At 38.4% G+C, this 25,907-nt stretch overlaps 1 protein-coding gene across 1 annotated transcript; it reads right to left on the bottom strand.

Moving 5' to 3' along the window:
• Window positions 1-23,505: 23,505 nt before the first annotated feature.
• Window positions 23,506-24,991, bottom strand: LOC477589 (olfactory receptor 12). The gene has a single exon (XM_038577886.1). The coding sequence runs from the start codon at window positions 24,524-24,526 to the stop codon at window positions 23,579-23,581; it is 948 nt and encodes a 315-aa protein (XP_038433814.1). The 5' UTR covers window positions 24,527-24,991; the 3' UTR covers window positions 23,506-23,578.
• Window positions 24,992-25,907: the final 916 nt, after the last annotated feature.

Genomic DNA, 25,907 nt, shown 5'->3' with positions numbered 1-25,907 from the left:
CATCATTTCATTCTCTTCTTTCATATCTACCAATTTCAGTCACTACCGTCATGGAATTCCTCCATATAATTATCTTCCCAGCGTTATCCCCGACTCCTGGTCGGGGGCAAATGGAAAACTCTTTTAAGATGACCAAGTATAATAAGACCTCTTTGAGAAGACTTGAATAAGGATGTTTTTGATACCATTCCTCAAAATTCCGTGTATACATGTTATTACAGGTTGTTTGTGATGTGGTTTTGATATTTAAGTAATATCAAGTCTTAGGAGCATTAATGTGGAAATCAATTCAACATCATTCTGTTTTGTGGCTGCTCTGGTTAAAGGGGTTAGGTTAAAATAATGCATCATTCTCACATAGTTTCTAATGTAGGTCAAAACAACTATTCAATCTAATCAATCAAACAACAGCCCTGAGGTGTTATATATATAGTATATATCATATATATGCAATATGTAGATAAAGAATCTATACATTATATAAAGGTTATATATATGATATATGTATATAAAAGCTTAGAGGAATTACAAATAATAATAGTATATTAATTAAGGAAAGTAAAGATTGTAACATGTTTGACTAATAGAAATATCTTCTTTGAACTCTCCCATAAAATTTTGCAGCATCTAAAGAGAAATTGTTTAATTGTATCTTGTCATTCAAACTGATCTTAAAAGAAGAAAAATATATTTTAACTCTTGGAAAATTAAGTAAAATATCATTTTACATGTGTGTACTAGAAGTGAGAGAAATACGTTCAAATTTGTGTATAAATAAAGGAAACAGTTTTAGAAAAAGATTTCTTTTTTTCACATTTATCTAGGTTATGTTTATTAAACATTATGAATAACGTAAGATCAATATTTCCACTGAAGGGATAATAAATATAAAATTCTAAACTGACTTCCAGGGATTAAAGAATGTAAAATAATTTTTTTTTAGAATGTAAAATAATTTTAAACCGAACGCTATAAATTGGATCTTCAAATAGATTTCTTTAAAAAAAGATATGTGGTCAAGGGCAGAGGTAATTTTTCATGGAAAGAGTCAGAAAATAGTGCTTACATATATATGTCATTTTTAACATGTAGACTATTTGGGAACTACTCTAATAACATCAGCATCTCCTCAAGAGATTCTTGCGATGCCTGTGTGTGTCGTGTCTGTGTGTGTGACAAGTATGAACATTTAAGAAAACACTTGTCTCTGGCTCTATTTTTTGACATTTAATGTATCACTTAAAACTATTTCAAGCTTGACTTACTCTGTAATCACCTACTCAGGGATTTCCTAAGGTTCTTTCTAATTTAGCTCTTTGACTAAGTGCACTTTTTAATGGGGCCCAATGAGACTGATTAAAATCAAGAGTTATTTTGCCTGGACTTTAGTTAAAATAATTCATAGCAGGATATAAAAGCTTCATTCCACCAGTGGGAATCATCTGGTTGCCCTGGTGTAACCTATAGCTAATTATGCCAAAACAAGATCAGTTTGTATGAGGAAGTTTGAGGAATTATCTACTCTACACCGCGATTGTATCTTGAGACCAGTGGGGTCCCATCTTCTCATTAAACTTAAAGGCATCAATCTTCCTCTCATAGGTATCCCTCTAACTGGTACACTTAACTGTGAAAATGGAGTATTATTTTAGACATCCAGTGGGAATCACGCTGTTCAGAAACCGTCAGAGCTGGCTTCAAACACGCTATCCTGAGGATGACTTCATCTTGAATTTAAAATATTTACGTAAATATTCACCAAGGACAAAGATGATTAATGGCAACAATAGAGGAGTGCTATGTGAGTTTCTGATTGGTCTCTGGGGTTTGCTGCTCCAAAGATGTAAATTTCTTTTGACTATAAACCCCAGAAGGTGCATTAAACACTTCAGGTGAAAAGGGTACCTTAAAGGGATTTTGTCTTCTCTCATAATTAAGATGGGACAATAAATAAACAAACAAACAGGAAATTTCCCCATCAATTCCCCAATTTCCTGAGGAAATTCCCCCCTCAGGAGGATGGGAATCTAGTATCCAGAATTATTTTTCTCTTATCTAATAGCTAATCTAAATGTAGGTAAAGTATTGTGGAAAAAATTGAGAATTTGGAATAAACGGAATTGGATTCTAGTAGTAATTGGGACAAAAAAGAAGTGTGCACATGGGCTTATCATTTTACATTGTGGATATTTCTTAGTTAAAATCCATAAGAATTCCAGCCTTATGTCACAGACTAATTTTATTTTATTTATTTTATTTATTTTATTTTATATTTTATTTATTTATTTTGTCACAGATTCTTTTAAAGACTGATTTAAAAACTTCAGGCAAACAATGCATACATCATTTCCTGTTCCCAGGATGAACTATATTCAACTTAAAACATCAGATACCTATCATATTTTAGAGGAAATAAAACAAACATCTAAAATAAGAGATTCATTAATTCTTTTAAATTATTCATTTTAATTTCACAATCCTATTTTCTAAGTTAGCATTACTGCATAATGCTAAGGCATATTATTTTAAGTGAATCTTCAATAATTGCCATAGTTTACTTCTTCACACTATTTCTTGATTCAATTCACAATAGGAAAGTAGTAATTCAGTTAGAAATCCACAACAATAATACATCTAGAAAATCTCCAAATAGTCGGAGTTAATAACATCTAAAAATCCATGAATCAATGTGAGAATTTAAAAAAAGAAAAAAATTAACTGAATGTTTTTACACTAAATGATACTGGGGAAAAAAACTTCAAGATAACAGAGATGAAGCTAAAGGTATATTGAATTTGTCAATGATTTATTGATATTTATTGATATGATACCAAAAGCATAGAGAGCAAAAGTAAATATAGGCAAAATGACCTTTATAAAAATTTTTAAATCTTTTGCTTCAAAAAACATTATCAGCAGAATAAAAAGGCAGTTCCCCAAGTGGCTGAATAAATTTTCAAATTACAGGGCAGCCGGGTGGCTCAGTGGTTTAGCGCTGCCTTCAGCGAAGGGCCTGATCCTGGGGTCCCGGGACAAGTCCCGCATCGGGCTCCCTGCATGGAGCCTGCTTCTCCCTCGGCCTATGTCTCTGCCTCTGTCTCTCTCTGTGTGTCTCTCATGAAGAAATAAATAAAATATTAAAAAAAACCAATTACATATCTGATAAGTGATTAGTACTCAGATTATAAAGAGAACTCCTAAAATTCAACAACAAAAGCAAAAAACATGCCTCAAAAATGGGCAAAGAGTTCAAAGACATATACAAATGATAATATGCAAATGAGAATCACATGAATAGATGCTCAGTAGCACTAATCTTTTTTTTTTTGCCACTTTTAACATTTTTTTTCTATTTTTTTAAAATTTATTTTTTATTGGTGTTCAATTTAACAACATACAAAATAACCCCCAGTGCCCATCACCCATTCACTCCCACCCCCCGCCCTCCTCCCCTTCTACCACCCCTAGTTCATTTCGCAGAGTTAGGAGTCATTATGTTCTGTCTCCCTTTCTGATATTTCCCACACATTTCTTCTCCCTTCCCTTCTATTCCCTTTCACTATTATTTATATTCCCCAAATGAATGAGAACATATAATGTTTCCTTCTCCGATTGACATACTTCACTCAGCATAATACCCTCCAGTTCCATCCACGTTGAAGCAAATGCTGGGTATTTGTCGTTTCTAATGGCTGAGGAATATTCCATTGTATACGTAGACCACATCTTCTCTATCCATCATCTTTCGATGGACACCGAGGCTCCTTCCACAGTTTGGCTATTGTGGACATTGCTGCTAGAAACTTCAGGGTGCAGGTGTCCTTGCGTTTCACTGCATCTGTATCTGTGGGGTAAATCCCCAACAGTGCAATTGCTGGGTCGTAGGGCAGGTCTATTCTTAACTCTTTTGAGGAACCTCCACACAGTTTTCCAGAGTAGCTGCACCAGTTCACATTCCCACCGACAGTTTAAGAGGGTTCCCCTTTCTCCACATCCTCTCCAACATTTGTGGTTTCCTGCCTTGTTAATTTTCCCCATTCTCACTGGTGTGAGGTGGGATCTCATTGCGGTTTTGATTTGTATTTCCCTGATGGCAAGTGATGCGGAGCATTTTCTCATGTGCTTGTTGGCCATGTCTATGTCTTCGTCTGTGAGATTTCTCTTCATGTCTTTTGCCCATTTCATGATTGGAGTGTTTGTCTCTTTGGTGTTGAGTTTAAGAAGTTCTTTATAGATCTTGGAAACTAGCCCTTTATCTGATATGTCATTTGCAAATATCTTCTCCCATTCTGTAGGTTGTCTTTTAGTTTTGTTGACTGTATCCTTTGCTGTGCAAAAGCGTCTTATCTTGATGAAGTCCCAATAGTTCATTTTTGCTTTTGTTTCTTTTGCCTTCATGGATGTATCTTGCAAGAAGTTACTGTGGCTGAGTTCAAAAAGGTGTTGCCTGTATTCTTCTCTAGGATTTTGATGGAATCTTGTCTCACATTTAGATCTTTCATCCATTTTGAGTTTATCTTTGTGTATGGTGAAAGAGAGTGGTCTAGTTTCATTCTTCTGCATGTGGCTGCCCAATTTTCCCAGCACCATTTATTGAAGAGACTGTCTTTCTTCCAATGGATAGTCTTTCCTCCTTTGTTGAATATTAGTTGACCATAAAGTTCAGGGTCCACTTCTGGGTTCTCTATTCTGTTCCATTGATCTATGTGTCTGTTTTTGTGCCAGTACCACACTGTCTTGATGACCACAGCTTTGTAGTACATCCTGAAATCTGGCATTGTTATGCCCCCAGATATGGTTTTCTTTTTTAAAATTCCCCTGGCTTTTCGGGGTCTTTTCTGATTCCACACAAATCTTAAAATAATTTGTTCTAACTCTCTGAAGAAAGTCCATGGTATTTTGATAGGGATTGCATTAAACGTGTACATTGCCCTGGGAAACGTTGACATTTTCACAATATTAATTCTGCCAATCCATGAGCATGGAATATTTTTCCATCTCTTTGTGTCTTCCTCAATTTCTTTCAGAAGTGTTCTGTAGTTTTTAGAGTATAGATCCTTTACCTCCTTGGTTAGGTTTATTCCTAGGTATCTTATGCTTTTGGGTGCAATTGTAAATGGGATTGACTCCTTAATTTCTCTTTCTTCAGTCTCATTGTTAGTGTATAGAAATGCCACTGATTTCTGGGCATTGATTTTATATCCTGCCATGCTACCAAATTGCCGTATGAGTTCTAGCAATCTTGGGGAGGAGACTTTTGGGTTTAATATGTAGAGTATCATGTCATCGGCGAAGAGGGAGAGTTTGACTTCTTCTTTGCCAATTTGAATGCCTTTAATGTCTTTTTGTTGTCTGATTGCTGAGGCTAGGACTTCCAGTACTATGTTGAACAGCAGTGGTGAGAGTGGACATCCCTGTCGTGTTCCTGATCTTAGGGGAAAGGCTCCCAGTGCTTCCCCATTGAGATGATATTTGCTGTGGGCTTTTCGTAAATGGCTTTTAAGATGTTGAGGAATGTTCCCTCTATCCTTATACTCTGAAGAGTTTTGATCAGAAATGGATGCTGTATTTTGTCAAATGCTTTCTCTGCATCTAATGAGAGGATCATATGGTTCTTGGTTTTTCTCTTGCTGATATGATGAATCACATTGATTGTTTTATGGGTGTTGAACCAGCCTTGTGTCCCGGGGATAAATCCTACTTGGTCATGGTGAATAATTTTCTTAATGTATTGTTGGATCCTATTGGCCAGTATCTTGTTGAGAATTTTTGCATCCATGTTCATCAGGGATATTGGCCTGTAATTCTCCTTTTTAGTTGGGTCTTTGTCTGGTTTTGTAATTAAGGTAATGCTGGCCTCATAGAACGAATTTGGAAGTACTCCATCTCTTTCTATCTTTCCAAACAGCTTTAGGAGAATAGGTATGGTTTCCTCTTTAAACGTTTGATAGAATTCCTCTGGGAAGCCATCTGGCCCTGGACTCTTGTGTCTTGAGAGGTTTTTGGTGACTGCTTCAATTTCCTCCCTGGTTATTGGCCTGTTCAGGTTTTCTATTTCTTTCTTTTCTATTTCTTTTCTAGTTCCAGTTTTGGTAGTTTGTGGCTTTCCAGGAATGCGTCCATTTCTTCTAGATTGCCTAATTTATTGGCGTATAGCTGCTCATAACATGTTTTTAAAATCGTTTGTATTTCCTTGTTGTTGGTAGTGAGCTCTCCTTTCTCATTCATGATTTTATTAATTTGAGTGTTCTCTCTCTCCTGTTTTTAATAAGGCTGGCTAATGGTTTATCTATCTTATTAATTCTTTCAAAGAACCAACTCCTGGTTCTGTTGATCTGTTCCACAGTTCTTCTGGTCTCGATTTCATTGAGTTCTGCTCGAATCTTTATTAACTCTCTTCTTCTCCTGGGTGTAGGATCTATTTGCTGTTTTTTCTCTAGCTCCTTTATGTGTAAGGTTAGCTTTTGTATTTGAGTTCTTTCCAGTTTTTGAATGGATGCATGTATTGCGATGTATTTCCCCCTTAGGACTGCTTTTGCTGCATGCCAAAGATTTTGAACGTTTGTATCTTCATTCTCATTAGTTTCCATGAATCTCTTTAATTCTTCCTTAATTTCCTGGTTGACCCTTTCATCTTTTAGCAGGATGGTCCTTAACCTCCACGTGTTTGAGGTCCTTCCAAACTTCTTGTTGTGATTTAGTTCTAATTTCAAGGCATTATGGTCTGAGAATATGCAGGGGACGATCCCAATCTTTTGGTATCAGTTCAGACCCGATTTGTTACCCAGTATGTGGTCTATTCTGGAGAAAGTTCCATGTGCATTTGAGAAGAATGTGTATACAGTAGAGTTTGGATGTAAAGTTCTATAGATATCTGTGAAATCCATCTGGTCCAGTCTATCATTTAAAGCTCTCGTTTCTTTGGAGATGTTGTGCTTAGAAGACCTATCGAGTATAGAAAGAGCTAGATTGAAGTCACCAATTATAAGTGTATTATTATCTAAGTATTTCTTCACTTTGGTTATTAATTGATTTATATATTTGGCAACTCCCACATTCGGGGCGTATATATTGAGGATTGTTAAGTCCTCTTGCTGGATAGATCCTTTAAGTATGATATAGTGTCCCTCTTCATCTCTCACTACAGTTTTCGGGGTAAATTTTAGTTTATCTGATATAAGTATGGCTACCCTTGCTTTCTTTTGAGGACCATTTGAATGGTAAATGGTTCTACAACCTTTTATTTTCAGGCTGTAGGTGTCCTTCTGTCTAAAATGCGTCTCTTGTAGACAGCAAATAGATGGGTCCTGCTTTTTTATCCAGTCTGAAACCCTGCGCCTTTTGATGGGGTCATTAAGCCCGTTCACGTTCAGAGTTACTATTATGAGATATGAGTTTAGTGTCATCATGATATCTATTCAGTCCTTCTTTTTGTGGATTGTTCCACTGAACTTCTTCTTAAAGGGGAATTTTAAGAGTCCCCCTTAAAATTTCTTGCAGAGCTGGTTTGGAGGTCACATATTCTTTCAGTTCCTGCCTGTCTTGGAAGCTCTTTATCTCTCCTTCCATTTTGAATGAGAGCCTTGCTGGATAAAGTATTCTTGGTTGCATGTTCTTCTCATTTAGGACCCTGAATATATCCTGCCAGCCCTTTCTGGCCTGCCAGGTCTCTGTGGAGAGGTCTGCTGTTACCCTAATACTTCTCTCCATAAATGTTAGTGATATCTTATCTCTTGCTGCTTTAAGGATCTTCTCTTTATCTTTGGAATTTGCAAGTTTCACTATTAAATGTCGAGGTGTTGAAGGGTTTTTATTGATTTTAGGGGGGGGATCTCTCTATTTCCTGGATCTGAATGCCTGTTTCCCTTCCCAGATTAGGAAAGTTTTTAGCTAGGATTTGTTCAAATATGTATTCTGGCCCTCTGTCTCTTTCGGCGCCCTTGGGAACCCCAATTAAACGTAGGTTTTTCTTCCTCAGGCCGTCGTTTATTTCCCTTAATCTGTCTTCATGGTCTTTTAATTGTCTGTCTCTTTTTTTCCTCAGTTTCCCTCTTTGGCATCAACTTGTCTTCTATGTCACTCACTCATTCTTCCACCTTGTTAACCCTCGTCGTTAGGACTTCTAGTTTGGATTGCATCTCATTCAATTGATTTTTAATTTCTGCCTGATTGGATCTAAATTCTGCAGTCATGAAGTCTCTTGAGTCCTTTATGCTTTTTTCTAGAGCCACCAGTAGCTGTATAATAGTGCTTCTGAACTGGCTTTCTGACATTGAATTGTAATCCAGATTTTGTAATTCTGTGGGAGGGTGGACTGTTTCTGATTCTTTCTTTTGAGGTGAGGTTTTCCTTCTAGTCATTTTGCTCAGTGCAGAGTGGCCAAAAACAAGTTGTATTGGGAAAAGGAGAAAAAGAGAGAGAGAGAAGGAAAGTAAACAGAAAAAGAAAAAAGAAAAAAGGAAGAAAAAAGGGAAAAAGTGAAGAAAAAGAGAAAGAAAAAGAATGAAAGGTGAAAAAAAGGGTGGGGGAAGCAATCAGAAATCAAAAAGAAAGAGAAAAAAAAAAGAAGAAGAAGAAGAAAAAAACACTGCGGAGTATCTTCTGATTCTGTATACTTGAAGTCCCTTGACTTCCCCTGGAACTGGTCCGTCTAGCTGGTCTTCTGGGGGAGGGGCTTGTTGTGCTGATTTTCAGGTGTTACCACTTGGGGGAGCTGCTCTGCCCCTGCCTGGTGCAGGGCTCAGTGGGGGTTGTTTACCCCGTGAGGCCCCAGGAGGAACAACCGCAGTGGTGGTGGCCAGCTCTGCAGCCCTGGAGTCAGCTCCCGCAGTAGCTCCAGAGCTCTCGGTCTGCAGGGCCTGGAGGCTCCGGGGCGGGGCCGCTGATCTGCTCAGCTCGGGGCAGGAGCGTCCTTGCTGTCCTGGGCCCTCCCGGCCTCTGCCTGTCCCGGGGGGAGGCCAGATCCTGGGCTGTGTCCCAGCGCCCTGTGCTCCGGGGCCTGCGCTGTTGGATTCACGGTCCCGCCCTGCAGCCCCCTCCGCGGAGCCGCCCCCGAGCCCCCCCGAGCTGCTCCCGCCCCGCAGCCCCCTCCGCGGAGCCGCCCCCGAGCCCCCCCGAGCTGCTCCCGCCCCGCAGCCCCCTCCGCGGAGCCGCCCCCGAGCCCCCCCCGAGCTGCTCCGGGTCCCGGCGTGCGCGCGTAGCCCTTAGGGAGCTCGGCGCACTCTCCCGGGGTGCAGGTGTCTGTTAGTGTCCCCAGAGCCCGAGGGCATCCCCGCCCTCCTGGGTCCTGCTCCACCTCCCTGCGAGCCCCTTCCCCCGGGAAGGTTGGTGCAGCTCCTGCTTCTCCAGGCCGGGGCTCTCCTGTCCTGGGGACACTCGCCCCGGCCTCAGCCCGGCTCCTCGAGGGGCCCCTCCTCCTTGGAGGCCTTTTGTTTCTTTATTTCTTTTTCCCCGTCTTTCTACCTTGATAGAAGCGTGAACTCTTCTCACTGTAGCATTCCAGGTGTTCTCTCTTTAATTCTCAGGCCGAATTCATAGATTTTCAGGATGATTTGAAGGTTTTCTAGGTAATTTGGTGGAGACAGGTGATTTGGGGACCCTACTCTTCAGCCATCTTGCCCCTAGTAGCACTAATCTTTAGGGAAAAATATATTAACCCTACTGAGATATCCCATCACAGCCATTATGATGGTTATTATTTTAGAAGAAAGGAAGTGTTGGTGAGGATGTGGAGAAATTGGAACCTTGTACACTTTTGATGGGAATGTAAGGCGGTACAGCTGTGAAAACAGTATACACAGATGTTCCCCAATTTATGATGGTTCAACTTACTATGTTTTGAGTTTGCCATCATGCAACAACAATATGCATTCAGTAAAAACTGCACTCTAAATGTTCATCTTTTCCCAGGTGAGGGTGACGTGGTATGATCCTCTCTCCTGACGCTGGGCAACAGCAGGGAGCTGCTGCCCCCAGTCAGCCACATGATCCTGAAGGTAATCCATCAATAAGTGTTGCACCCAGACAAACATTCTGTTTTTCACTTTCAGTACAATATTCAATAAATTACATGAGATATTCAACACTTTATTATAAAATAGGCTCTGTGTTCTATTATTATGACCAATCAGAGGCTAAGTATTTTGAGCACACTTAAGGTAGGCTGGGCTAAGCTATGATGTTCAGTAGATTAAGTATATTAAATGCATTTTCAACTTCTATTATTTTCAACTTACGACGGGTTTATCAGAATGTAACCCCAACATAGTGGAGGAAGATCTGCATAGTGGGTTCTTAAAAAAAAATCAAAAATAGAACTACCATATGATCCGGCAATTTCACTTCTAGGTATATCCTCAAAAGAATTAAAAGCAGGATCTCAAGGTGATATTTGTACATCTACGTTTCTAGCAACATAATTCACAATAGTTAAAACATGGAAGCTATCAAAGTGCATATCACTGGAGGAATGGATAAGCAAGATATGATACATACATACAAAGGAATATTATTCAGTCCCACAAAGGAAGGAAATTTTGACATGTTACAACATACATTAACTTGGAAGGCATTTTGCTAAGTGACATAAGCAGTCACCAGACAAAAAGACAAATCCTGTATGATTCCACTCACATTAAGTAGTTAAAATTGTCACAACCATAAATATAGGGACGCCCGGGTGGCTCAGCAGTTGAGCATCTGCCTTAGGCCCAGGGCGTGATCCCAGAGTCTCAGACCGAGTCCCACATCTGGTTCCCTGCATGGAGCCTGCTTCTCCCTCTGCCTGTGTCTCTACTTCTCTCTGCATCTATCATGAGTAAATAAATAAAATCTTTAAAAAAAAAACTAAAAAACTAAAACCACAGAGATAGAAAGTATCTTTTGGTAAAGGCCAAAAGCTGGGGGGTAGGAGAAGAAGGCTAGCTATGGGTTGGGAGAAAATACTTGAAAAACATTTATCTATTAAAAGTGATCTACAACATATTAAAAAGAACTTTTACAATTCAACGAATAAAGGCAAAAAAAAAAAAAGACAAAGCAAAGCAAAACAAAACAAAAAACCAAAATCAAAACCAAAACCGAAACCAAAAAAACAAAGAACCCCATAGACAAAAACTTTAACAGAAACATTGCCAGACAAGATATATGAATGTTAAGCAATCAAATGAAAAGATCCCTAATATCACGAATCACCAGGGTAATGTTAGTTAAGTCCATACATATCCACTAGAATGACTAAAGTTAAAAACACTGAGAATACCAAGTGTTGTTAAGGATTTGGAGCCACTTGAATTTTCACATATTGCTGGTGGTAATGCAAATATATAGCCAGTGTGGAGTATCATTAAAAAAACATACTAAATCAGTAATCTCATCCCAAATATTTTATTAAGGGAAATGAAAATATATGCCACCGCAAAGTTATGCATACAATTGTTCATAGCAGCTTTTTCCATAAATGCTAAAGAAAGTAAATCAAATTCAGATTCAATAATTCAGTAAGTGGGTAAACAAATCACAGTACATCTATGTAATAAAATACTACTTAGCAATGAAAAAAGCAAGCTGCTGATATTAACATTTTATTAACATACAAAAATCTCCAAAGCATTATGCTAAGAGAAAGATGTTATTACAAAAAGTATCACATGATTCCATTTGTATGCAGTTCTAGAAAATGTATAAATATAATGACAGAGCTGTCAGTGGTTTGTAGAGGCGAAGGATGAAATAAGGGGATTGATTGTGAAGGTGTGTGAAAATTTTTTTGGAATATGGAAGTATTCTCTATCATGATTTGGTTTTTTATTTTTTTTAAGATTTTTATTTGGGAGAGAGAGAGAAAGAGGGAGAGGGAGCATGAGCAGGGAGGAGGGTAGAGGGAGAGGGAGAAGGAGATCCCCCCCTCCCTCTAAGCAGGGATCCAAAGATTATGACCCGAGTCAAAGGTGGATGCTTAACTGAGCCACCCAGGCACCCTTATGTCATGATTTAATGATTTATTTATTTGTTTGAGAGGGAGGTAGGGACAGAGGGACAGGGGCAGACCCTTAAGCAGACTCCCCACTGAGTGCAGAGCCCAACATGGGGTTTGATCCCAGCATCCTGAGACATAACCTCAGCTGAAACCAAGGGTCCGACGCTCAACTGACCGAGCCACCCAGGTGCCCCCCACATTGATTTAATGATGGTTTAATGAATGTATACATATATATAACCCATTAAATTGTATGCTTAAAATTGGTGAATTTTATTATATGTATATTCTATCTCAACACAAAATGTTTTAGAATTTCAAGGTGTATACAAAAAAGAAAATTTCTAAGTTACCAAGATTGCAAGACACTCATTTAATTTTTTTAGAGCATGCATTTTTACTATAAGCAATGAACAACTGAATAACAGCACTAAAAACACTATCTAGTAGAGAGCATTGAAAGATTTATTTATCTTTTTTAAAAGCCTACAGTAAATTTACCGAAACATGCACTGAAATCTCCTTTTTGAAATTATAATAATAATAAATTATTATTAAATTATTATAATAATAATAATAAATAGATTTACTATGCTAATGAATTAAGATTATTAAGATATTGAGTTCCCCCAAAATGAACTATAAAGTTAATACCATTTGAATTAAAATTCCAGTCATATCTTGTAAAAGTTGAAAAGCTGATTCTATTATTTTCATGAAAAGCCAAAGAATACAGAATAGTCAAAATAATTATTTTAAAGAAAAAGTTGGAGGAATTACACTGGTTTCAAGACTTAGTATAACACTATAGCAATCAGAAAACTGTTGTATTGGCATAAGAGTATATAAGAACAGCAGAAAAGAGAGTTCAGAAAGACTGTACATGTATGATTTATTGATTTTTGACAAGGAAGAATTCACTGGACAAAGAGAATTCTTTTTAACAACTGGTGCAGGAACAATTAGCCATAAAAAAAACAAATAAAATGTCCTGGATCCCACCATATGCTATGCACCCTAATTGACTTCAAGAGGATCACAGACCTAACCATAAAACCAAAACTATTAAACTTATAGAAGAAAATACAGCATATCTTTGAAAACATGGAGAAGTCAAGGATCCCTGGGAAAGGACAAAAGAAACACTAATTATTTTTTTAAATGATAAATTTGACTTCATCAAAATCTAAAATATGTGTCCTTTAAAGGACATCATGTTTGATATGAAAAGGCAAAATATGGGTTAAGAGAAAATGTCTATGATTCATGCATCTTGACACGAGACTTTTATCCTGACTATAACTTAAAAATTAAAAGACAAACATATCACCATAAAAATGAACGAAAGAACATGCATTTATTTGACTACTAATGGCCAATGAGTTCATGGAAACACATTAATTTGACATTATTAGTATGGAAATTAAAGTTAAAATCATTCTGTAATCTCACTTTCCACAGAGTAGACTGGCTAATAGCAAGAAGATAAATAAGCATTGGCAAAGATGAAGAGCTATGGAACTCTCCGACCTTTCTGGGGGCTGTATAAAACATTTTGTCAACTTCAGATTTATTTAAAATGCATAGATAAGGGGGCACCTGGGTGGCTCAGTTGGTGAAGCGTCTGCCTTTGGCTGGCGTCACAATCTCAGAGGCCCTGGGATTGAGCACCATATGGGGCTCCCTGTTCAGCAGGGAGTCTGCTTCTCCCTCTGCCCCTCCCCTCACTCCTGCCAGTGCATTTTCTCTCTTAAATAACTAATTTTTTAATCTAAAAATTAAATAAAAAATAAAATGCATAAAGATGCCAGTGTAATAAGAACATTATTAGATAGAAATATTCTTATCTTGATAAAAATGAAATTTAGAACTAAATGAAACTATTCTTAAACTGTAATTAATTAATAAAATAGCTTCTATATAGAAAACATATTACAGGAACAAATTGCCAAGTTCACTATCATAATAGATGATCACATATCTCACTAAATATTAAAAAAAATAAAGCAGACAAGAAATGAGAAAAAATGTAAAAAGTGCAAGTAACAAGATATATAATTAGACATATATAAATAGCACATGTATAATGTGTGTGTATCCCCAAAACAAAAAGAATAGTTTCTTCTTCAGCACATGAGGAATGATTACAAAACAAACAAACATAAATTAGGCAATCAAGTTAGATTCATCACAATTAGAAATACATATCATGCAGATAACATTCTCTGAAAATAGCCAAAAACTAGAAAAGCTCCTTGACAGTTCCCTCATATTTGTTTGTTTTACAAGCTTATTACAAGCATCTTGACATAAAATCATTAGAACAGTGTAACATGTCTCTCTTTTATCCAGAATTGTCAATAGCAAATCAATCCTTATATAACATCGTACATTTTTGAGGTTCTGGAATCACTGCACAGGATTCTTTCTTTCTTTCTTTCTTTCTTTCTTTCTTTCTTTCTTTCGTTCTTGGAGGTGGCGGGGGCTGGGAGGGAGTGATGTAGGGAGGAGGAGGGCGGGCGGATGGATGAAGTGAGGACGTGCGTCTTCTTTCTTTCTCTTTCTTTCTTTCTTCTTTCTTCTTTCTCTTTCTTTCTCTTTCTTTCTTCTTTCTTTCTTTATTTCTTTCTTTCTTCTTTCTTTTTTTCTTTCTTTCTTTCTTTATTTCTCTTTCTTTCTTCTTTCTTTCTTTCTTTCTTTCTTCTCTTTCTTTCTTTCTTTCTTTCTTTCTTTCTTTTCTCTTTCTTCTTTCTTCTTCATTTTAATAATAAATTTATTTTTTATTGGTGTTCAATTTGCCAACATACAGAATAACACCCAGTGCTCATCCTGTCAAGCACAGGATTCTCTAATAGATTACATGCTAAAGAGACAGGGTTCATCAAAAAGAAATTACCGCGTTATTGAGGACCATCATCTCTGAGGAAGAGCATCTTATGGGAATGGTCTGGAGTCCCCTTGCCCAGCACGTGAGGTGCCTTCCAGGGTCGAGGGTCACCCCTGGGCTGGGCCTACCTGGCAGCTGTGGGCGCAGCGTGGGACAAACCCCATGGGGCAATCAGCCATAAGAGGGACCTGGAATCCCAAACGGTCTCACCACTCACCAAACAATGCTAATCAAGACCCATTTCACTGAATAGGAGAGAAAATGTAAACCAATAAGGCCCAGGTCCTGCTCCATTAGGGATCCTGACTGGACCCCCACCCTGGGTGGCAGCCTTCACCCAGCGCATGAACACACAGGTGGGATGCAGGGAACATAATGGACAGCATCCTGCATTACCCTTTGGCCATCAGGTGTCCTGACCCACGGCTGTGAGAGTAAAGGGGAGTGTCTCTGCGATGAGCAGGTCCCCACAGACAGGGTATCTGGGGTACCTGTGGGACTCGGGTGGCCTTACAGAAGATGGACACACCACCCTGTGCTGTCCACTAAGTGCCCTCAGCCTGGACACTGGTTATGCTTGCTCCTCAAGCAGCCGGCCTAGTACCAGAGCCCCTGCTGGTTGGGGGCTGCATCAGGGCTTCTTGCCAAAGCAGGTGGAAAGAGTCAAAGTAAAAATGAACATCTGGGGATCCCTGGGTGGTGCAGCGGTTTGGCGCCTGCCTTTGGCCCAGGGCGCGATCCTGGAAACCCGGGATCGAATCCCACGTCGGGCTCCCGATGCATGGAGCCTGCTTCTCCCTCTGCCTATGTCTCTGCCTCTCTCTCTCTCTCTCTCTGTGACTATCATAAATAAATAAAAATTTTAAAAAAATGAACATCTGGGTGCAGTGTCCCGGCATTTCACTGCATCTGTATCTTTGGGGTGAATCCCTAGCAGTGCAATTTCTGGGTCGTAGGGCAGATCTATTTTTAACTCTTTGAGGAACCTCCACACAGTTTTCCAGGAGTGGCTGCACCAGGTCACATTCCCACCAACAGTGCAAGACAGTTCCCCTTTCTCCACATCCTCCCCAACATTTGTGGTTTCCTGTCTTGTTAATTTTCCCCATTCTCACTGGTGTGAGGTGGGCTCTCATTGTGGTTTTGATTTGTATTTCCCTGATGGCCAGTGATGTGGAGCATTTTCTCCTGTGCTTGTTGGCCATGTCTGTGTCTTCCTCTGTGAGATTTCTGTTCATGTCTTTTGCCCATTTCATGATTGGAGTGTTTGTCTCTTTGCTGTTGAGTTTAATAAGTTCTTTATAGATCTTGGAAACTAGCCCTTTATCAGATATGTCATTTGCAAATATCTTCTCCCATCCTGTAGGTTGTCTTTTAGTTTTAAGGTGGGCACTTGATGGGATGAGCACAGGGTGTTATTCTATATGTTGACAAATTGAACACCAATAAAAAATAAATTTATAAAAAAAAGTAAAAATGAAAAGAAAAACCAATGCAAAGTTTCACTTTGCCTTCTGAATGGTGGGCCATGGTGGGCCCAGGTCATGCGCCCTGTCCCCAAGAGGTTGTAGGCCAGGCTCAGCACTTGGCCAGCCTTGCTTTCATCTCCTCCAGAAAGTTTCTTAGCCATGTCTGGTCACTGCATTCCCATCAACAGATAGGGGCTTCTCCCCTTCACCAGGAGGCAGGCACGGTGGCCCTGGGTGGAGCAGCTGTACATGCAGATGCAGAAATCTACTCCACCACAAAAAAATGGAGATGAAAACAGACCTTTGCAAGAAGATTCTAGAAGGACATACTAATGCCATCAACCTTGATTGAGCTTATGCTCACTCAGGTCTTCAGACTGCAGCAACTTGGCAAAGGTCTCACTGTAGCAGAGCATTGAGACCAAGTACCAGGTACAGCTTAAGTGCAGCATGAAATCTGGCTTCTCAGGAGTCTACTGTTCATCACTGTTGGTGATGGATGGCGTCCCCTTGAGCTTCTAAGCCATGGACAACAGTTCCTTCGTACTTATAAAATGTTTTATCTGTTACCAAGTAAACCACTGGTCAAAAACTATTAAACGTGTTTAGAGCTCCACAATAATGAAAATAGTATGAGTCAAATATTTTTGAATTAAAAACGAAATTGTGAAGAACACTTTTCCCTACTGGATTACAACACTTTTTATGACCTTTTGTTTTTAGTCATAGGGGTTAGTCAAGATACTATTTAATTTTCTATTCTTGATAATTGTTCCATGATTATGTAAAACATTAACATTATGGAAAGCAGGGATTTTTAAGGAAACTCTTTTTTTTACTATTTTTTCAACTTATCTGTAACTTTCTAGCAGAGCATTTATTTGTTGTTTATTTATTTAAAAGATTTTACTTATTTTAGAGAAAGCACATAGCAGGGGAAAGGCAAAAGGAAAGAGAGCATCTTAAGCAGGCTCCACTCTGAGCCTGACACAAGGCTCCATCTCCCAACCCTGATATCAGGACCTGATCTGAAACTAAGAGTTGGAGGCCTAACCAACTGTGCTCCCAGGCACCCCTCTTTGGCAGGGACTTTAAAGTAACTTTGAATAATATGTCAATGGCTGTAATGGAAATTAAAAAAAAAACAACATGGAAGATCACAAATTTAATTTTAGGGGTAAAATGGGAACTCTAAGAAAAAAAATGGAAATGCTAGAATTCAATACAGTAGCCTAGATGAAGAATGCCTTTGATATTCTCATTAGCATACTTCACACATCTCCCCGAAACTACAGGCATGAATGAACATGAAGATAAATCAATATAAACTATTGAAAATGAAGTGCAAAGAGACATTTTTAAAAGAGAGAGAGCAGAACATCCAAGAACTGTGGGACAATATCAAACAGTACAACACACGTGTAATTGAAGTCTCAGATGAGTTACAGATAGGTTTGCAGGTAACTTTGATAAATAAGGCTCCTGGGTCACAAAAAGTTTTCCAAAATAAGTGACAAACACCAAACCAGAGATCCACTAAGTTTTGAGAACACCAACCAGGACAAATACCAAAAAATACTGCACATGGACATACCATATTCAAAGTACTTAAGACCAAAGACAAAGAGAAAAGCTTGAAGGCAGCCAGAAAAGTGAAGGGAGGGCACCTATAAAAGAAATAAGGATAAGAAGAATAGGAAAACAGAAAAGTGCTCATAAGAAACCATGCAAGCAAGGAAATAATAGAATAATATCTTTAATTTGCTGAGAAAAAAAAAAAAGAAAAAGAAACTAGAGACTTAGAATTCTATATCCAATGAGAACATCCTTCAGATATAAAGGGAAAGACTGTTTAAGATAAAAACTTAAAAATCCATTTCCCAGTTTTAAAAAATTGTGTAAGGAAGTATTTCATATGGAGGTAATATAACACAGACCCAAAACTTGAATCTACAGAAAGAAATTAAAAGTTTCAAAACAGGAGGATGGGTAACTGGGTGACAGGCATTGAGGGCATGGATGGGATGAGCACTGGGTGTTATACTACATTTTGGAAAGTTGAATTTAAATTGGAAAAAGTTTCAAAATGTACTAAGCGAAGGTACGATAAAATCTGATTTTCTCATTTTAAATTTCCCTAAAGATAACTGTTTAGCAGACTACACAGCTCTTGGGTCAAATCTGACCAGCCACAAGTTTTTATATGTCTGTGAGCTAACAACATTTTTCACTTTTAAATATATAATTTTGAATGATTGGAGAAAATCAAAAGAAGAATATTTTACGACATAAGAAAATCATATGTCTCACATTTCAGTGTCAATAAAGTTTTGTGGGAACTCTGCCAAGCTGATTCATTCACGTTTATCTATGGTTGTTTTCTTGTTACAGAGTTCAGAAGTTGCAAAAGAGGGACACCTGGGGGCTCTGCGGTTGAGCGTCTGCCTTCGGCCCAGGGTGTGACCCTGGGGTCCCGGGTTTGAGTCCCATGTCGGGATCCCTGCATGAAGCCTGCTTCTCCCTCTGCCTGTGTCTCTGTCTCTCGTGAATAAATAAATAAATCTTTAAAAAAAAAAGTTGCAAAAGAGACCCTGCTACATGTACATTTCCTCCATATATTTTTATCTGATACATTTGTGTCTTTATCTTTCCACATTTATTCAGCACATTGCTTATTGAAGACCTTTGATAAAGGCAAAATGTCTAAAATGCACATTTCCTTTCTTTAGATAACATGATTCTTTTATCGCTTTGAGAATTTACTGTAATCTGGCTAGATCATTTATTGGTGAATTCTCAGTTTCAGTATATTTGAGTCCCTCTTTTGGGAAATATGAATTGCTGAGGGATGGATAGCAGTGTGATGGCCAGTATTCTGGTATGCGAGTGAGGGAGGAATCCTGAAACACCTCACATTTGTTTAGAATATAGTTTAAATTGCTTGATCTTTGGGTATGAAGCCCACTCATTTTCTGTGCTGTCTTCAAATCTAGAAGTCCTTTGCTTTACACTTCCTGGGAAATAAATTTCAAATCTGTGGTGTGGGAGAAGCAATCGTCAAGCATTACCATGTGGGGGAAGGAAGGGAAGCAGAATGTCATCCCAAAATATGCCTCCTTCACACAAAAAGTATTTTGAGATAAAGGCAATTAAGAAATAACAAACACAGCAAAAGCTCTCTCTTTTTGCCTAAAGAAATTAATTCTTTTCCTGGAGACAGATTTTTTTTAAAGATTTTATTTATTTATTCATGAGAGACACACAGAGAGAGGCCGAGACCCAGGCAGAGGGAGAAGCAGGCTCCCTGCAGGGAGCCCGACGTGGGACTCGATCCCGGGACCCCGGGGTCATGCCCTGGGCCAAAGGCGTCGCTGAACTGCTGGGCCACCCAGGGATCCCCCTGGAGATAGATTCTTATTAGCCCAGGGATGGCACTAGAAAAATCTGCAAATACAGCTTACTCCATTAGTGTTTCACGACATATATTTACCTTCTCTCAGTTTGCCATGTGGGAGCCCAAAACTGCTTTCCTCTGTCTGCCCATTTCTCTGTAAATTTACTGTTGTTTCTGAGGATGCTATATAAGCTGGAATTCCAAACGGCTTTTTCAAGTTTCTTTTATTTTAGGTTTCTTCCATGTGTTGCGCACTGCACACATTAATAAAATGTTTTTTTTTTCTCTGGTCAATCTGTCTTTTTGTTTGAGTCCCAGATGAAAACCAGAGATGGGGGGAAGTAAAGCTTTGACTTCCCTACAGAAGGTTCCAGGCTGAAATTGCATCTTTGCAAGCAATTCTTGGAAGTTGTTAGCTCATTAATCACAAAATTAATGTGGCTTAAATAAACTATAAATTAATTTCTCTTTCAAGAAGCCATGTCCTGAGATAAACAACGCAGGAATTGCGTATAACTTGGACATGCATCAGGGGGATTTGCTGTAACTCGTTGCTCTCCACCTTCCACTTTGTAGTTAATGACAAATAACACTGTGATATTTTCCAGCTCCTTCCTACAAAGAGCTGAAGGTCACGTCTCCCTATTTTGAACCTAAGGTGGCCTTAGAATCACATCAACTCTCATAGCTGTGTCCTCCCATCCCAAGGTCTTCATAATTATTTTTATTTCAGTTGCCTTTACTTTATCAAAGAGGATCACATATAGAATCCAAATAATTTATGTCCACACCCCCACAAGGAGGTAAAGCTTAACTCCTCATTCCTTAAGAGGAAGCTACACTTAGTGATTTGCTTTCCAAGAGAACAGTATGAAAAGAGAGAAAAAGTCACTCTAGAGAGGAAAACCCTGATAAGCACTACCTTAGCCAGGTGACAAAGGTTAACGTTTTCATTTCTTTCTGATTAAATGGGGAGTGTCTTCTGGACCCGCAGGACTGCTGGCCACTGTGGCTGTAGGGGCTAAGTCAAGTATATGGCCCTTTCAGGATCTTTGAGGGTGCAGACGGAGTGTTTCCTGCTTAGTCCCTGTGTCAGCAAGACAATTGATGAACTGCTCCTGGGGCAGGCTGGAACCCTATTGCAGAACTACTCAGAATCTACAGTCTGAAAAAAAAAAAAAAAAAAAGAATCTACAGTCTGACCCAGTTTGGTGGGCTCATCTCCAGGGGCTCTCAGACTCTGGCAGGGAGGGACTTGAGCTGGTTTGGCAGCTCCTTTGGGTCCACAGCCAAGTGGCGGTCTGCATGCCTCTTAACCCGTGGATGGACATGATTCCCTCTGAGTGCCCTGCCATATGGTACTGGTCACAGGGCCAAGTCAAAGGGGCTGTATTTGAGTCCTCAGGGGTATGGATCTGATTCCAGCACTGTAGCTGGGACCCCTTCGTCAAGTCAAGCTGCTTGGGTATAGGCCTGTGATCTCAAAACAGTTCTCTGTGGTCTTGGGCTGCTGCACCAGGGTTGCACAGTCTCCTACCTGGATCCCAACCTCCCATGAGGGAGGCAGTTTTGTCTACGGATGGATGCCAAATTATCATTCAGGAATATGGAAAGGGGATGGCTTATTTCATCTTCTGACATCACTCTTCCTTTCTTTCTTCTTCGTAATTTTTGAATGATGCTTTTCTATTGCATAATCCAAAGAATTTTATAATTTTCCACATTGAGATCTTATACATCTTTTGCTGAATTAGCTAAACCCTTGAGAATCTTGGATACACATATAATGGTGCAGGCTTTTAATTAAATATTTTAGTTGTTCATGACTGGTCTAGAGATATGAAATTGATTTTTTATGTTAGTCCAGACATCTATATAAACACTTCTTTCATTTTTTCTTTGGAAATAATCATGTTTAATAAACAGTTTAATCCTACACTTAATCCCTTAACTTTAAATTTATTATCACGTTGCTCTTACTAGGTATAATAAAATGGTGAACTGCATTGGGGATAATGGACATTTTGTCTTTTTCCTAATTTTATTTTATTTTATTTTAGTATTTTTCCTAATTTTAAAGAAAATACGTCTACATATTCCACTTTAGAATGTGTGTTCATTCAGTTTTTATAACTGTAATTTGACAGATTGATGAAGTTTTCTGATTTCACTGTTTTTAAAATCATAAAATAGAGTAAAAACTATCAAATATTCTTTTACCTATGAGACAATATTGTTTTTATATTTAATCAACAATAAAAAGTTATCATCTAAGTAAGTCAAGTATACTGGAATAAGAAAAATCATCTGAAGAATCCTTAACATTAAAGTAAACAGAAAAATTATTTTTATAATAATGAAAACACAAATCACATGGAAAACTGTGTAAAAGTTTTAAATATGTCATTAAAGTAAAAACAAAAAATTATTTAATCAAACATTCAACATATGAGATCAGAAACAAAAATGTAATACAACCAGAAGATCTTAAGTAAATGAGTTAAAATAATTCTGCATACATGCAAACGTATATACAGATGTTATATTAATGAATCTAATTAATGAGTATGTATCAAATTTATGAGTTGCAATTTTAGATACATCTAAGCAAAATAAAACTAGGAAAATAAACCTATGCAACAATTAGATATCACACTATAAACTATCTTTTTTTTTTTTAAGTTTTTTTTTTTTTTTTTTTTTTTTTATTTATGATAGTCACAGAGAGAGAGAGAGAGAAAGGGAGGCAGAGAGAGAAGCAGGCTCCATGCACCGGGAGCCCGATGTGGGATTCGATCCCAGGTCTCCAGGATTGCGCCCTGGGCCAAAGGCAGGCGCTAAACCGCTGCGCCACCCAGGGATCCCACACTATAAACTATCTTAAAAATAACAACCAGAAATTCAAAATTCTAATGGCATGTAGTCAAACACATGGCAAATTTAATTAAAGAATATAAATAGGATAAAGTTCTAAAGATTAATAATACAAAGCATAGCTAACCACAGACACTGAAAGAATTAAATTATTGTAAGATGTGATTTTGTGTCACTCTACAGCAATAATTTTTCAAATCTAGAGAAGAATAAGGATTTTTCAATCAGTATACAGGTTGGGAAAATGACCCCAGAATATAAGTAGACAGTAATGAGACCAACAAGCAAGTAAGCATGAGTGATACTGGAAAGATTACCAAACATTTGTAACTAAGACCCCCATGACAAGATAGTTTTACAGCAACCACATCACATTTATTTGTTTTTTATTTAGGAATCATTAGTTTTTGGATGATAGAAGGATATTATTAAGGATATTATTGGAGTAATACTTTGTATCAATTTGTATAATTTAGACAATGCCAATAATTGACATTGCCATATCACTGTGAGTACGCATTTGTGACAGATTGGATTATGATTTGGAGAAAACAAAGAGCATAGAACATTCAGTAATGTCTCTCTCACGTTTCTCCCTCCCCAGACATATAGATGGATATGTAAATATTTACATATATACATTTGTAAATATAAACAATTTATAGATATAATAAACTGCAGGTGTGTATTAATTTAGTATACTGTATTTGTAAGTTGCAACTTTGCATACACCTAAGAAAAATAAAACATAAACAGCAAACCTACATGGTAGCTAGATATCACACCATGAAATAATTATGTAGGATTATGAAAAATCTGTTGATTTTTAAATTCATTCCTAAAGAATCTATTGATGTTATAAAGATAAAATAAACTTTGATCTTCAAAACTTTTAGATGGCTTTACTTGAAACTATTCTATAACAAATTATTGAAAATATTGCTTTTAGTTGAACATAGTTTTATACATGGCTGGCATCAATGGAAAGATAATCTTCTCAACAATACCCTTTTTACAGCATTTTTCACCTCCTTATTCCTTAGACTATAAATCAGTGGATTCAACATAGGGATGATAAGAGTGTAGAACACAGCTATAATCTTGCTTTTCTCTGGGGAGGAGATGGCCCCGGGCTGGGCGTACATGAAGAACACGGTCCCATAGAACAAACTCACCACAGTGATGTGAGAGCTACAGGTGGAGAAGGTCTTACCCCTGCCGTGGGTGGAGGGGATCTTCAGGACAGTGGAGAGTATGTAAGCATAGGAAACCAGGATGACAGTCGTGGTGGTGACAATGATGAGGGAGGAGAGGATGAACAGCACCATCTCGTTCACAGACGTGTCAACACATGAGATCTTGATCAGGGCTGGGACGTCACAGAAGAAGTGGTCCAGGCGGTTTTCTCCACAGAAACGCAAGCTGAAGGTGAATCCTGTTTGGACCATGGAGTTGAGGCCTCCACAGATGTAGGAGCCAATTACTAAGTGAACACAAACCTGTTGAGACATACGGACAGGATAGAGGAATGGCGAGCAAATGGCTGAGAAACGATCATAGGCCATCACGGCCAGAAGAAAGCCCTCAGTCCCAACACAGAGAGCAAAGAAAAAGAACTGTGCTGCGCAGCCATTGTAGGAAATTTTCTTGTCCTTGGACAAGAAAGTAGCCAGAGCTTTGGGAGCAATGACTGTGGAGTAGCAGAGATCTAAATAGGACAAGTTTCTAAGGAAGAAATACATAGGTGTGTGAAGCCTCGAGTCCATCCTGATGACAATTATCATGCTGCTATTTCCCACCACGATGACCACGTAGACCAGCAAGAAGAATAGGAATAAGAGGATCTGTATGTCTGGAGCTGTTCTGAAGCCCAGCAGAATGAACTCAGTCACTCCTGAGGAATTCCGGCTCAGCTCGCTCTTCATGGCTGAGATCTATCTGAGAAGATGAGGGGATGACCATGAAGCCTGTGGAATGCCTTGTTAACTTTCGACTGCTGAAGTTTTCAGTGAGAGAAAAAGTGCTAAGAGGTGTCCTTGGCAACGTATCTGACAGAAGAACCTTATTTTTCTAATATATTTAGTGTCCTCATGCTGTGGGGAATGTAGACAGGCAGGGATGTCTGGGACAGTGATGACATCAGCCACCCTATGCCCTTTGCTCCAAGCTATGGAGTCAGGTGCACTGAGTCTAAACTTTACTTCTTTCAATCCAATAAATCTAAGATAACTACCTGCACTTCCAATGCCTTGAAATCTTCTCTCAGAGGGAAGATACTGATAATACCTACATTAGAGGACCACTGTGAGGATAACATGAGAGAGTAGAAAAAGAAACATTTCAGTTACTAGCACACCTTAAAAGCATAATAAATATTAGCCAAATAAATAAATCAGCAAATAGGCACCTAAAAATTATGTTTGCATTCGGAATGGAAACCTGGGTGAAAACACAGGTCATTTCCTTCTCCACCACAAAGGCAGTTAATTTGGTTCTCAAAACATTTCACTATTTAAAAGACATTAAGAGGGATGCCTGGGTGGCTCCGTGGTTGAGCATTTGCCTTTGGCTTGGGTCATGATCCTGGGACCTGGGATCGAGTCCCACGTCGGGCTCCCTGCATGGAGCCTGCTTCTCCCTCTGCCTGTGTCTCTGCCTCTCTCTGTGTGTCTCTCATGAATAAATAAAATAAATTTAAAACATAAAACATAAAAATAATAATAAAAGGCATTAAGAAACATGAGGTCACTGCTTCATGAAGGAGAATGAAGCATCAAAGTCATGTGAAATGATCAATCAGACTCCTACATGAACATGCTCTGTTCAAACTCTACTTCCTACTTCATCTACTTTGAATCTCTGCTTTCTGATTCTGGTACCTCCAAGCCCTTGCTGCAGCCAAACTCCAGCAAGTCTTTTTTTTCTTTTCCTGTCAAATGCTAACTAAGATCTTAGTTATGGAAATTATTCTGTTTGCATAGAGAGACATATAATGGTTGAAGTACAGGATTAACTTCTCTAACAACAAAGAAGTGGTTTCTCTTCCTACATATATTGCTAATTAAATAGAAGATGTTACAAATAGAGCAAAAAATATCAATATTACATAGGTTTGGCTTTTTTCCTTTCTTAAATGACTATCCATCTTAATAACAACAAAAAGACAAAGGAGCACATGGATAAAATATTAATAATTCTAAGTATAAATAATATTTATTATCAGAAAAATTAAATCCATAAAAGAAATTTCATGTTAAAATTATGTAGTTCCATTACTTTACTTAATTTCTGAACTGACAAAATTTT

The sequence above is a fragment of the Canis lupus genome, chromosome 27 (genome assembly GCF_011100685.1).
Source record: "Canis lupus familiaris isolate Mischka breed German Shepherd chromosome 27, alternate assembly UU_Cfam_GSD_1.0, whole genome shotgun sequence".
NCBI lineage: Eukaryota > Metazoa > Chordata > Mammalia > Carnivora > Canidae > Canis > Canis lupus.
This window is presented reverse-complemented; position numbering and strand designations above follow the sequence as displayed.

Coding starts and splice junctions, on each gene's coding strand:
- LOC477589 (XM_038577886.1), bottom strand. CDS start 24,526: ATGAAGAGCGAGCTGAGCCGGAATTCCTCAGGAGTGACTGAGTTCATT.